Here is a 13,717-nt window from a genome sequence, read left to right as displayed (position 1 = left end):
TGACATGTATCCTCTGGACCGGAATAGAGAAAGAAGTAATCAAATCCAGTTGAAGAAACATGCGTACTGTAAATCACTGCGTAGTCATTGCACAGTGACGTTATTAATTTTATTTTTCTTATGTCTTTTAATAATGGCTGCAAGTATATTGTTGCACATATATTATCCTATTTCTAAACATGTTTACAATGTTACTGCTGAACATTCTTTTAGTGAATTTCCCCCGCATGAGTTGTCATATAGATTTGCGCTGCGCAATAACACTTTTATTAGTATGTTACATCATTCCCATCAGACTAGCAATGCTACAAATTGTTGGATATGTGGCCGACTCCCTCCCTATCAGAACTATAAGGGAATTCTGCCTCTCTTTCCATATCCGTTCACACACAATGGCTCCTGTGGAGCATGGTTTAGTTTAATTAATTCCCTAGATTCGAATTCCGCAGTTTATCAAGACAACTGGGTTTGGGGAAACCTGAACTTAGCTTTGATTAAAGTCTGCTACCCTAACAAGGAGGGACTTCTCAAAAGAACAGGAACTGATCTAGAAAATGAAGTATATGGATTAGGTAATTTTACACTTAACCTCATGATCCTGAACGTTGAATCTGAAGCTACACCAATTTTGCCTGCCATGTCCGTATTCCCAGTTAAAGGGGAACTATGCATAAGAAAGAATGGCTCCATACACATGGGCCATAGTAAATGCACCACTGTGATAAAATTCAGTGATCAAGGCAAGTCTACATTTAGAGCTTCTCGTCATTCCTATTTTATATGTGGACAGACAGCATATATACACCTACCTTTAGATTGGGATGGTACCTGTTACATAGCATTCCTTCTACCACCTGTTTTCCTAGCTCCTCCTGATTATCATAGAAATACTCATTTAGTACACAATAGACAGCAGAGAGATCTCCCAATAGTCGATTACACTGAAACAGCATGGGAGAAATACACAGATTTCAATAAAGGTTTCTTTCCTTATATAGGTACAGTCACTAATAGTAAGCTGATACGTAGATTAACCAGAACCCTTGAAGCAGTAGTAAACGAAACTATTTCCGCCTTAGGCAATTTAACAGAAGAGCAGTCTGCTATGCGGATTGTTGTGCTTCAAAATCGTCTTGTCCTTGACGTCATCCTGGCCGATAGGGGCGGAGCTTGTAGGGTCATCGGATCAAGTTGTTGCATTTTCATACCAGAAAATTCGCCGTCAGTATATAAAGCCATAACCCGCCTTCATAAGATTGTAAGCCAGATACACCAGAATCCAGGCACCTGGACTTGGTCCGGTTGGTTCTGGAGTGTATTATCTACCTTTGGATGGAGGGTCCTATCCTTCCTAGGTATTGGCTTTCTCATACTATTCAGTTGCTGCTTATGCCTACAATGTGGGCCAGCGATTTGTGGTCTATGTGCCACCTCGTGTATCCCACATCCAAGTTTTCATTCAAGATTCCGGAAGAAGAAAGAAGAACAAATGATGTTATATGAACAAATCAACGGATTGATGAAGATTGATATCTCTTAAGGGCAAGTAGGGGACAAGGAGGGAATGTGGAAATATGGATTCTTATGATCAGTTATGTCCCCTATCTTGGACCCCAACGGTTTCATGTATAAATCATAAGTACATGTATGTTTCCTCCAGTTCCAGTTATGAAGACGCAAACACATGTGCGTCCACCGTCAACATGTCCTCTTTCAGATCCGCCATGAATGGGCCGGATATTCTATTCCTAAGTATGAAAGGCCACCGGCTTTATATGGTTCATTTATCCTATTTTACAGTCCAGGCGAGTAGGCCCTGATTCTGCCATTAAGCCTTTTCTGTCTTCTGCCTCTGAAAGCTCCAGTCTGAACTCGCATCTGTATCCATGAACTTTGTCCTACTCCCTGTGCGGCTAACGGTGCCTGACTCGGCCTGTCTGACTGCCTGCCAAAAACTGTATTTCACCTTCAAGATTATCTGCTCTGCTCCGCTCCTCATCCAATGCATTCCTGTCTAGTAGTTTAAGTAAACATTCTTTCAGCTACCGAGCAAAAGGCCCGGCTTCTCTGTCTTTATGCAAGTAATTCATAGCCCTGTTACTATGGAAGATTTCTGCCCTCGCATCTAGTGTAGACACTTAGACGCTTGTACACGCACTAACAGTCAGTATAGTCAGTATAGAATAAGATTCTATCCTAAGAGACCTTTCTTTTTGGATAACACAGTTCTTTAAACATAGGATGTTAGATATGATTTGGGATTAGGTTGACATAACCCCAGACTTCTGTCTCCACATGTAGAGCTAAATGTCAAGTCCCCTTCACCCCCTAGTTGCACGTCAATCACACGTCATGCTGCTGCGCGCGCATCTCTGCCAAGTATTTCTGCTGACGTTGCGAAATTCTTCCGTAGAACCACCCATTTATGACATCGTATCCAATGACGTTCTTTAAGTTACGCCCAGTTACACCCATTCTTGTTACGCATGTATGTTCTTATCTTTGTAATTAACTGTTACGCCTCCTGCATCTGTTTCACTATAACGCCTATTGTATAAAAATGATTACTTGTCAATAAAGTTTGTTCTTCACTTCCTGAACCTTCGTGGTGATGGAACATGGAGTCCATCGATTCGAATTGATTTTGGAATAAAGCCCGTTCCGAACCTCTAATACCACGGATTCTGCCTCTTATTTTACTGAGCTATTATTATAGATTTTCCGCATCAAATTAAGTCCCGGTAATTACATTATTTACCACATCCCGGGGAGGAGAAGGAGGCCGAACCGGAGGATAGACCTTCTTTAAGCCTTGCAAGAATTCCTTTACTACCAACAGTTGAAAAAAGGAAGGCTAAGAAGGGGAACGCCTATATGCCGTAAAGGCAGCAAAGTGTACCTTAATGGAAGAGAATTGTAAGCCAGCCTTAGCTAAATGAAGCAGGTAGGGCAACACCACCTCCTTCTGTCCCTTGGTAGGATCACAATTGTTTTGCACACACCATAAATAAAAACGTTTCCATTTACAAGCGTATGAGTGTCTTGTAGAGGGTCTTTTAGCCTCTTTTAAGATGGTCATGCAGTCTTGTGGAAGGCCTAAATGACCATACTGGAGGACCTCAAGAGCCATGCTGCCAAGTTCAGTGATGGAACGTTGGGGTGATGAATGCTCCCGTTCATCTTGGACAGCAGGTCCGGTCTTTATGGCTGCCTCCTGTGTGGACATTATAACAGGTGTAGAAGGTCCTGCTACAACCACTGCCTCGGCCAGTCCAGAGCAATTCAAATCATCCTTGTTTCTGAGTGGGAGAGCTTGGTCACGACCTTCGGTATGAGTGGAAGGGGAGGAAAGGCGTATACAAATGCCCCTGAACAGCTGATCAAAAGGGCATTCCCTTTCGACCCTGGTCGGTAGTATCTCGATGTGAAGTCTCGGCATTTTTTGTTTGTGTCGTCTGCGAACAGGTCGATGCTTGGCCGACCCCATTCTTGGAAAATGCTTTCTATAACTTGGTCGTTTAGAACCCAGTCCTGCTGGTCCTCGAAGTGACAACTGTGTCTGCCTAAACTTGCTTACTCCCTTCATTCTTATGAATGGTAGTCACACAATTCCTTCTGGTAGGGAAATAACAGAGATCGTGAGATACCTTACATCAGAGCTACACTCTTGATGTGTTTGGAGGGCAGCTGGTGGAGATGACATTTGAATTGCAGCAATGTACATTCAATAAAGTGCTTCTTCTCCAGGACACAGAAGTCAGGGATTTTACCTTTTTAGATTTTCAGACAAAGAGCTGCAACAGACTTGCCAGATCTTAGTCAGGATTGGGGACATAGGGCAGTTGCTGGTAATAACATGGAGGCTCTAATTTACGTCAACACCCTCTGGAACCATCCTAAGTGCAAAGGTGGTACACAGTGTATCGAGCTGTATTTACAAAAAATAATAATGCTGATCTTAAAAAGGTGTGGGCATGCTTTTGACTCAAAGGGTCTCAGATTCAGAAGGCATCCACACACAGCTTTACTGGGCACCATCGTCAAGGACCTTAGGAGTTCTATGTCTCCACGCTACTAGCGCCATATCCCACATTGCTGGAGAAGTCATCACCTCACATTAGAGAAGAAGTCAGCCTCTTTTTCTAAAGTGTTGTAGTCCCCAGCCCACGAGGTAAGGCTGACACCAGAAAATACCCTCTTTAATGATGTCTTCACCTTCTCTTCCAGTGTAAGAACACATGACAGCCTCACAAGCCAGATGTCTGCGAACACAAGAGGTGCTACAGCTGCTACCAGGTCATAAAATGTGGCAAGGTGCCACACTCTGGATAATGCCAGTCATGAAGCAGTAAACATCTGGCACTGTATTAAAACCATACTTTTGGTGGCAGAGGTGGTCTTGCCCAACAAGCAAGTCAAAGTATGAGCTTAGCTAGCCTAGTTGTACTAGCATGTTCTCCTTATGAATGAAATCTCACCTTAAAATAGGGTCAGCCCTCCCCTTTTCATTTTCACGCAAAGACCATTGCAGGTCTCATGCTCTTTAACCCCTTCCCCAGTGCATCTCATTGGAAAGGCACAGGGGAGGCAGATGGCACTGCTTTATATCCTCCATATAATCAGAGACAACCAGGATTATGTGATGTAGTTCCATACAAGACTGTGAATACAGGCTAGGTTTCTGGACGCCTTGATCTCTAGAACCAGTATAAGTCATTTAAGGAATACCTGTATTAATGTACAATATAATCAACAGCAGTTCTACGAGATACCTTATAGGAAGGTGGATACTCTGATGTGGGATCCAGAAACAAAGGCTCTCTGGACACTTGGGAAGTATTGGGAAGTGATTAGGACTTGGTTACTCAAGATGAGACCCGGACCAAAACCAAGTTTCAGCAGGGGAGGTCAGGACCAGGCCAAAAGGGCACATCTGGACCAGCCCATATTTAGAAACCACATTGATGTACTGCATGAAGAAAAGCGCCCTGCTCAATCTCTTTCAATAAAATACCAGAAAATCAGCTTTGATACCACCCATTATTATCAGACAGCCCAAATGTTTGATTCTGTGGTAGTTCATTGTTATGTACAATGGTGACCTCTTTCACCCCCTATCTAAAATGTTTACATACCCAGATGCTATGTAAGAGAATCAACTCAAGCATTCACCACAAGATTTGAAACAGTATGGGGCAGGTTTGAGGCACTGCAATTAAGGTAATCAAAGAGCGAGCATGGCACGGGCATAGTCTACTGAGCCTTCAATACACTATAAGGAAACTCACATGGTAAACTGCTAAAAGCATGCAATAATGCCTGAATGTTGGTATGTATCAATACATAATTACATTAAATGAGAGACCATTTAAGTACTTATTACATTTTGCATTATGGCGAAGAAACACTGATAGCACTCTCCTCAGATAAGGCTAAGGCCTTCCCAAAGAATATTCATATGTATCCGAGTACATCTATGTAAGAGCTTTATATTTCATGCTTCTGTTCTTCACGTACTGTTAACACAATATTAGAAAAAAGCAGACCTAATAATGAACAAGTGAGAGATGGAAGGTATAAAGCCAACCATAAGGAGAACCATTTTTCTTTATGACCAAAGCGAAAGAAATAAGGGATTTGCATGAATGATATTTTAAAATGTTGATGTAAATTGATATATTAACATACAGTTTGTTTTATGCATAAGTTATGTTAAAAAGTTTGAGCGTTGATGTCCACTTTTCCTATTGATTATTTTCTAATTCATTAGCTTCATCAGTATTGTGTAATGTGTGAATTAGATGGGAAATAATGTAGATAGTTTTTAAAAAGCAAGGATGGGTTCACTTCTTATGGATGAAGACTACAAAAAGGGGACCAGCCGGCCAAGTCTCTATATAAAACTTTTAAAAATGTAATGGTTTCAGTACGATAACTGGAAACCAAATTCTACCAAACGTCTAATGCAGTAAATGCAAGCTAAACATATGTAATTTGTAGCTAATGTGCGTAGTGGGGTGATGAAAAAATAACAAGTTACTTGAACATAGTTTTCTGCCTTAAGATGCAAATTGCTACTGTTCATCCTTTGCGCACTGTTCACTTACAAAAAATGCAGCACTCACCTTTTTTATTTTCATCGTTTGGGTGTTTCTTTGATTTTTGAATTTGGAGTAGATCAATGACTGAGCGTGTTCCAATGGGGAGAAGGCCAGGGTGTTTAGTTGAAGACCCAGCAGAAGGTGGCATATGGATTGGAACTAGTTGGTGCATCTGAATTCCAACCTGACAACAACATATGCATAATTATTTCTACAATGTATTGGTTAGACAATTGCTATTTATGACTTGGCATTATTTAGATTTTCACAAGAATGGAAGTAAAAGTTCACCTTGGCACCTTGTAATCAAAGTTCAAAATAATAAATTATATTAATTCGATAACACTCTTTCTGGTGGACATGCATCCCTCACCTTGTGAAGTTCCCTTGGCACAAAACTGCACCTTAAAACTCATGTAATTATTAAAGCAGGCCAACACGTGGCACCGTCAGCCTCCGCTGTAATGCTGTCCCCCACTTCAGAACGATAGAATGGAATCACATACAGTACCACTCCCTCAGAAGAGTGACCAGCAAATTGAGACCATGGACAGTGTACAAAATCTAACATGGATTATAATTAACTTTGAAAAGTTCACTCTACAGAGTAAGAAGGAAGAAAGACAGTATGGAATATGTGGTTAGATACACCAAGAAGAGAATTACTAATGTTAACTTATTATTCTGATGGATACTTCTAACCGCGAATTCCTCCCCTTGTGAATTAACACCAAAACAGTGCACCCCAAGGAGGTGGGTCTGAAGAGCATGGTACACCACAAAGTTCTGCTAGACCAAGTGGGCAAAATTACCCTCCCTGCGGATTTGAAAATCGAAGTAGCAGTGTATTGTGAAATTATGGATAGATGACCACGTGGCTGCCTGCCAGGAATCCAAAATAGGGAAACCCCAGGTACTCATGGTCTGTGCCCTGGTACAATGATCCCCAAGGCCTTCAGGTAGGATTTTTTTGGCCAAGGCATAACACAGTTGGATGCAAAGGACAATCCATTGTGATAAGGAATATGCAACTTACCAGTATGCATCTGTTCTTGGCATGTAGAGCTGCAGATCTATACACTGTGCATAGATCGCCATCTGGTGTTGGGCCCGGATGTTTGCAGTTTGTTTTTCCTCTTGGAAAGTCTTTGGGAGTCACGAGGTCGGTGACTCCTCCTCTGGTTAGTATTGCGCATGGGCTTCGGCTCCATCCTCAGATTGTTTTTCGCCAGCAGGGAAAGATGGAGCGTAGTAGTAACAGTAATGAAACCCATGTGTATTGTATCTAAATAAGATAAGACTGGAACGGATACAGGTAGCCGGGGAGGCGGGTGGGCGTGTATAGATCTGCAGCTCTACATGCCAAGAACAGATGCATACTGGTAAGTAGCATATTCCGTTCGAGGCATATGAGCTGCAGATTATACACTGTGCATAGATTATATAGCAGTACCCAACCCTAGCGGCGACCACCGGTATCCGTTGCAGTTGTCTGAAACAGTGTTTTTAGTACAGCTTGGCCCACACTAGCTTGTTGCTTGGTTTGCACATCTACACAATAATGTTTTGTGAAGGTGTTTGGTGTTGACCATGTTGCTGCTTTGCAGATGTCATCTAGTGGTATGTTCCCTAGGAAAGCCATAGAAGCCCCTATCTTCCTTGTAGAGTGGGCTTTAGGGGGAACCGATAGCGTTCGTTTTGCTTTGTGGTAGCAAATCTGTATGCATTTTACAATCCACCTAGCTATCCCTGATTTAGAAATAGGGTTGCCTTTATGTGGTGGGGAGAAGGAAACAAATAGCTGTTTGGTTGTCCTGAAAGGTTGTGTTCTCTGGATGTAGTAAAGTAAAGCCCTTTTAACATCCAGTGTGTGTAAGGCTCTTTCCGCAACTGTTTGGGGTTGCGAGAAAAAGACTGGTAATTCTACCGACTGGTTTAGATGGAATGGAGAAATGACTTTGGGTAGAAACTTGGGATTGGTGCGCAGTACAACCTTGTTGTGATGCATCTGAAGAAAAGGTTCCTGTATAGTGAGTGCTTGTATTTCACTAACTCTTCTGAGGGAAGTGATGGCCACTAGAAAAGCTGTTTTCCATGTGAGGAATTGCAGCTCGCACTTATGTAATGGTTCGAAAGGGGGTCCCATTAACCGTGTGAGGACTATATTCAAGTTCCAAACAGGTGAGGGTGGCACTCTGGGTGGAATTACTCTTTTGAGGCCTTCCATAAAGGCTTTGATGGCAGGCACTTTGAAAAGTGAGAGGTGCTGCCTGTTTTGTAAATAGGCAGCAATTGCAGCAAGGTGTAACCGAATGGAGGTATATGCTAGGTTACACCTTTATAAATGGAGTAAATAACATATAATGTGTTGTATGGATACATTTAAGGGATTTATTGTGTTGTTGTGGTAGTAAACAACAAATCTTTTCCACTTTGCTGCATAGCACGCCTTAGTAGTAGGGCGTCTAGCTTCCCTGATAATGTTCATGCAATCAGGGGGAAGGTTAAGGTATCCAAATTCTAGGACCACAGGAGCCAGATCGCAAGGTTGAGTTGAGCTGGGTCCGGGTGCCTGATCTCTCCATGGTTCTGGGTTAGGAGGCATGGTGAGAGGTGTAGCTTTTGGTGTGGTACTACTGAGAGTTCCAGCAGTGTGGTGTACCACGGTTGTCTGGCCCATGTTGGAGCTACTAGGATCAGAGTCAGGGAATGCTGCTGTTGCTTTCGCACCACTAATGGAATAAGTGGGAGAGGTGGAAAAGCGTATGCAAATTTGTTTGACCAGTTCATCCATATCGCATTGCCTTTGGACAATGGGTGTGGATATCTGGCGGCGAAGCTTGGGCATTTTTTGTTTTCGTGGGTGGCGAATAGGTCTATGTGTGGATGCCCCCACTTCTGAAAGAACGGGTGAAGAACCTGTGGGTGAAGTTCCCACTCGTGGATCTGCTGTGTCTGTCTGCTCAGCAGATCTGCCACGGTGTTTTGTACTCCAGGGACGTGTTGGGCTAGGAGAAAAATATTTTGTGGAATTGCCCATCTCCATATGCTCTGTGCTAACTGAGAGAGCTGTGGAGAGTGTGTGCCCCCCTGTTTTTGAATGTAGTACATGGCAGTCATGTTGTCTGTGCGAATGAGGACTGCCTTGCCTGAAATCTGCGCCTGGAAGGATTTTAGGGCGAGGAAGATCGCCAGTAACTCCAGATGGTTTATGTGGAGTAACTTCTGTTGCGGCGTCCATGTGCCCTGTGCTGTGAGATGTAACAGATGAGCTCCCCAGCCGGAGAGCGATGCATCTGCCGTTAGGATTATTTGTGGGACCGGGTCCAGGAACGGTCGACCTCTGGAAAGGTTTGTGGTGTTCCACCACTGCAGAGAGCGATGGGTGCGACCGTCTACCAACACCAGACCTGTCAGTTGCCCCTGGGCCTGGTTCCACTGGCGCGCCAAACACTTTTGGAGTGGGCGCATTTGGAGTCTTGCATGTGGCACTATAAAGATGCAAGAGGCCATCATCCCTATAAGCTGCATAAACACTCTTGCTGGGAGAGAGTGTTGGGATAGGAATTTTTGACGCAGCGCCTGTATTTTTGCAATCCTGGCAGGGTTGGGATAGGCTATGGCCTTTGAAGTGTCTATGGTGGCGCCGAGATATTGTTTTGTGTGTGATGGTACCAGGTGGGATTTTTGATGGTTCACCGTGAAGCCTAGCTGGTGAAGTAGTTGGACAGTAGCGGCGGTATGTCGCACACACTGTTGGTAGGACGTGGCTTTTATCAGCCAATCGTCCAGATAGGGGAAGACGTGAATGTGCTGTCTTCTGAGGTGTGCAGCCACTACTGCCAGGCACTTGGTGAACACCCTTGGTGCTGTTGTTACCCCGAAAGGGAGCACCTTGAACTTGTAGTGTTGTCCGTCTACCACAAACCTGAGGTACTTTCTGTGAGATTGGTGTACTGGGATGTGAAAGTACGCGTCTTTCAAGTCCAGAGAGGTGAGAAAGTCGTTCTGGGAGAGAAGTGGAAGAACCTGTTGGAGGGTTACCATGTGAAAATGGTCCGAATTAATGTAAGTGTTTAGAGGTCTGAGATCTAAGATAGGTCGTAGGGTCTCGTCTGTCTTTGGAATTAGAAAGTACAGGGAGTAGACCCCTAAATTTCGTTGATTTATGGGGACCTGCTCTATTGCTCCTTTTTGCAGGAGGGAGATCACCTCTTGTGTCAGTAGCGCAGTATGTTCTTGCGACATAGGGCGATGCCTGGGTGGAATGTTGGGGGGTGTAGGTGTTAATTCCAGGCAATATCCTGACTGAATGATTTGTGTCACCCATCTGTCTGAGGTGATTGTCTCCCAGACGTGAAGGAAATGTCGTAGTCTGCCTCCGACCGGAGTGGAATAGTCTGGAGGGAGCGGGGAAAAGTCATTGGGCAGGAGGTGTGGCAGAGCGGGCGGTATTTGTTTTGCCTCTGGCCTTATTATTATTGCCTCTGTATCCGCCTCTTTGATAACCCTTTGTGAAGGTAGACTGAGGAGGGGATTTATAGGACGTGGATGCACTGTTCGATGAATAGCCTCTGCCCATGCCCCGAAAGGAAGAATGGCGAAAGGAGCGCCTGGAAGTCTGTGTTTGTAGGGCTCCCATAGATTTCGCCGTGTCTGTATCTTTTTTCATTTTTTCCAGGGCTTCATCTACTTTAGGGCCAAATAGATGATCTTGGTCGAATGGGTGATTTAATATAGAGGCTTGAACCTCTGGTTTAAACCCTGAAACCCTGAGCCAGGCATGGCGACGGAGAAGGACACTGGTGTTTATGGCCCTGGAGGCTGTATCTGCCGCATCTAGGGCACATCGTATCGAGGTATTGGTTATTTTTTTTCCCTCTTGAATAAGTTCATTAGCCCTAGTCTTGTACTTTTCAGGGAGATGGTGCATGATGGTCTCTAGCTCATCATAGTGCGCCCTGTCGTATCGGGCCAACAGTGCTTGCGTATTGGCAATACGCCATATATTGGCCGCTTGTGATGCAGTGCGCTTCCCTGACGCATCTAAGAGCTTGGACTCTTTGTCAGGTGGGGGCGCCTCGCCTGACGCCTGAGAATTTGAGCGCTTCCTGGCTGTAGATACCACTAGGGAATCTAATGGTGCAGGGCCCTTAATGTAAGAAGGGTCTGTAGGGGCGGCTTTGTACTTCTTTTCTATCCGAGGGTTTAGGACCCGCCCTGACTGGGTCTTTAAAAACCTCAGGGGCATGTTTAATTACGCCCTTTAATATAGGTAGAATGGCAGTGGACCTATGTGTATCATCAAAGGTGTCTAGGAGGAAGTCCTCCGCTACTGGGTCGGTATGTAACTCCACCCCGTGGTAGTGTGCCGCCCGTTGTAACAAGTGGTGAAAACCCAAGGAATCTTCAGGAGGGGATGGCCTAGATGGATAAAGGTCATCCTGTGGAACATCTGGGATGTCCGGATTGTTATAATCATCCCATGGGTCTGGGGATCCAGTAGGGGTGGGATCTTGTGGCACATCTGCTGGATCATAGTAAGGGTCCCCCAAATCGTCTGGGACAGGAGACAAGGTGGGGGAACGATGAGGTGGAGGGGGTGGAGGTGGAGAGGGTGGAGGAGGTAAAGGAGGTGGGGAAGGCACCCTGAAAGGAGAGGTAGCAATGTCCTTTCTCTTTGGAGGTGGAGGCGGAGCCGGCTTGTCCAAGTGTCTCTTTTTTGAAGACAATGTCAAGTGTCCGGTCTGTGGATCCTTGGTGAGGGTTTTCTGCAAAGGATCCGGCGTGAAGAGCTCCTGTGACACTGGTTGTTCGGTCGGCGCCGAAGGTTTCGGGGCCGACGGCTTCTTAGGTTTGTCGAAGCCGTGCTTCCTGGGAACCTCCGGTTTTTTGGTCGGTGCCGAAGGGGGTCTCGGCACGGGAGTGTCGTTGCCGAGGGTCTTGTGATGTGTGGTCGGCGCCGGAGCAGGTTTCGGCACCGAAGACTTCGGTGCCGGGTTCGGTGTGGAGGTGGAGGCCGATTTTTTCTTCGGTGCCGAAGGGTGTTTGTCGGCACCGGTGGCCGGTTGGCTCGAGCCCGAGCTGCCGGAAGGCTTAGAAGGCTTCTTCACCGGGTCCGAAGGTGGGGTGTGAGAAGCAGTGTCCTTGGTCTTGCCTAGGCGAAGGTGTGACCGAAGCCTTTTTCGGGATCGGCGTGGGAGGGGGAATTGTACTCACGACCCGCTGCGCCGGGGTGATGTCCTCCACATCTGAGTCGTCGGCCTCGGAAGCGCTGACGAGGTCGTCGTCCTCCTGTTCGATGTCCTGCTGTCCCGGAGCTTCGACGTCGTCCCCGAAGATGTCGACTGGATCGGAGGTCGAGGAGTGCACCATGTTGCGTCTAGCCCGTCGATCTCGAATGGTCTTTTTGAGCGAAAAGAATTGCAGGCGGGACAGTCTCGGGCCTCGTGTTCTGGGGAGAGGCAGAGGTTGCACACCTCATGGAGATCGGTGTGGGGAAACTTGGACCCACATCGAGGGCACTTCTTTCCATCAGCCGAGACCGGAGCCGGAATAGGCCCGAAGGCCGCCGTCGACCACCGGAATCGAAGAAGTGCCGAAGAGAAGATGAATAAGATGATTTATGTCTTTGAAGAAGCTCGATGAGCGAGGATTTGTGCGTCGATCGGTGAACTGGGGAGTTCGGAACCGGAGCGCGAAGTTTACATCCGAGCCCGATGGCGGAAAAAAACAATCTGAGGATGGAGCCGAACCCCATGCGCAATACTAACCAGAGGAGGAGTCACCGACCTCGTGACTCCCAAAGACTTTCCAAGAGGAAAAACAAACTGCAAACATCCGGGCCCAACACCAGATGGCGATCTATGCACAGTATATAATCTGCAGCTCATATGCCTCGAACAGTCTGTTTCTAATGCGCCTTCTTTCTTGCACCAGCAGATCCAATGAAAAGTTGATCGACAACTAGCTATTTCTTAGTCCTACTGAAGTAGAAGCTAAGAGCTCACTGCTGATCAAACCAGAACAACCTCTCCTTCTATTTAGAGGGATGCAGCAGAGAGAAGAACATGGGTGGAATGAGTGATGGATTGACACACATAAAAGGCACCACATTCAGAAGAAAGAATGCACAAGTCATAAATACCAGCTTGACATTGAAGAAAGTAGTGTATAGTGACTGGACTGGAAGGTAGTGTACATTGACTGACAAGGACTGCGGCTTGATGGCATGAGGCTCAGAAGCGACTACCCGAAAAAAGACACAGTTGGTCAGACTGATTTTCTTTAGGACCAGCAGGATCAGTGGCAGGGGCAGAAATGCATGGAGGAAGCTGGAATCCTAATGTAGGCATCTCCTAGAGACCCTTGAGATGAAAACTCTAGAACAAAAAAGTATTTGCACAGGTAGCCAACAGCTCTACTGAGAACATGCCCCATTGAGTGAAAGTACATATGTACCACCTCTGCATGGAAGTGTCACTAATGGCCTGCTGATATAGTCAACCCTGATGATGGGAGACCCTGCAAGGTGACTATGTCAGAGAGATCTTGTGAACATCCAACCACCGCCACACCCTCATTGCTCCCAGACAGAGGGCACAGGACCACACATG

The 13,717-nt window shown here is 45.6% G+C and overlaps 1 protein-coding gene across 4 annotated transcripts in view; it reads right to left on the bottom strand.

Annotated features, from left to right (window-relative positions):
- The window catches only part of REV1 (REV1 DNA directed polymerase), a 489,784-nt gene that overhangs the window by 103,693 nt on the left and 372,374 nt on the right, over nt 1-13,717 (bottom strand). For all 4 annotated transcript variants that reach the window (XM_085622772.1, XM_085622774.1, XM_085622773.1 and 1 more), the window contains one exon: nt 6,126-6,285. In XM_085622772.1, coding sequence (XP_085478898.1) covers nt 6,126-6,285 — 160 coding nt within the window. The remainder of the gene's footprint in view (nt 1-6,125; nt 6,286-13,717) is intronic.

The sequence above is a fragment of the Triturus cristatus genome, chromosome 8, assembly GCF_964204655.1.
Source record: "Triturus cristatus chromosome 8, aTriCri1.1, whole genome shotgun sequence".
In the NCBI taxonomy this organism is placed as follows: Eukaryota; Metazoa; Chordata; class Amphibia; order Caudata; family Salamandridae; genus Triturus; species Triturus cristatus.
Note: the sequence above shows the minus strand (reverse complement) of the source record. Positions and strands in the feature narration are given on the sequence as shown.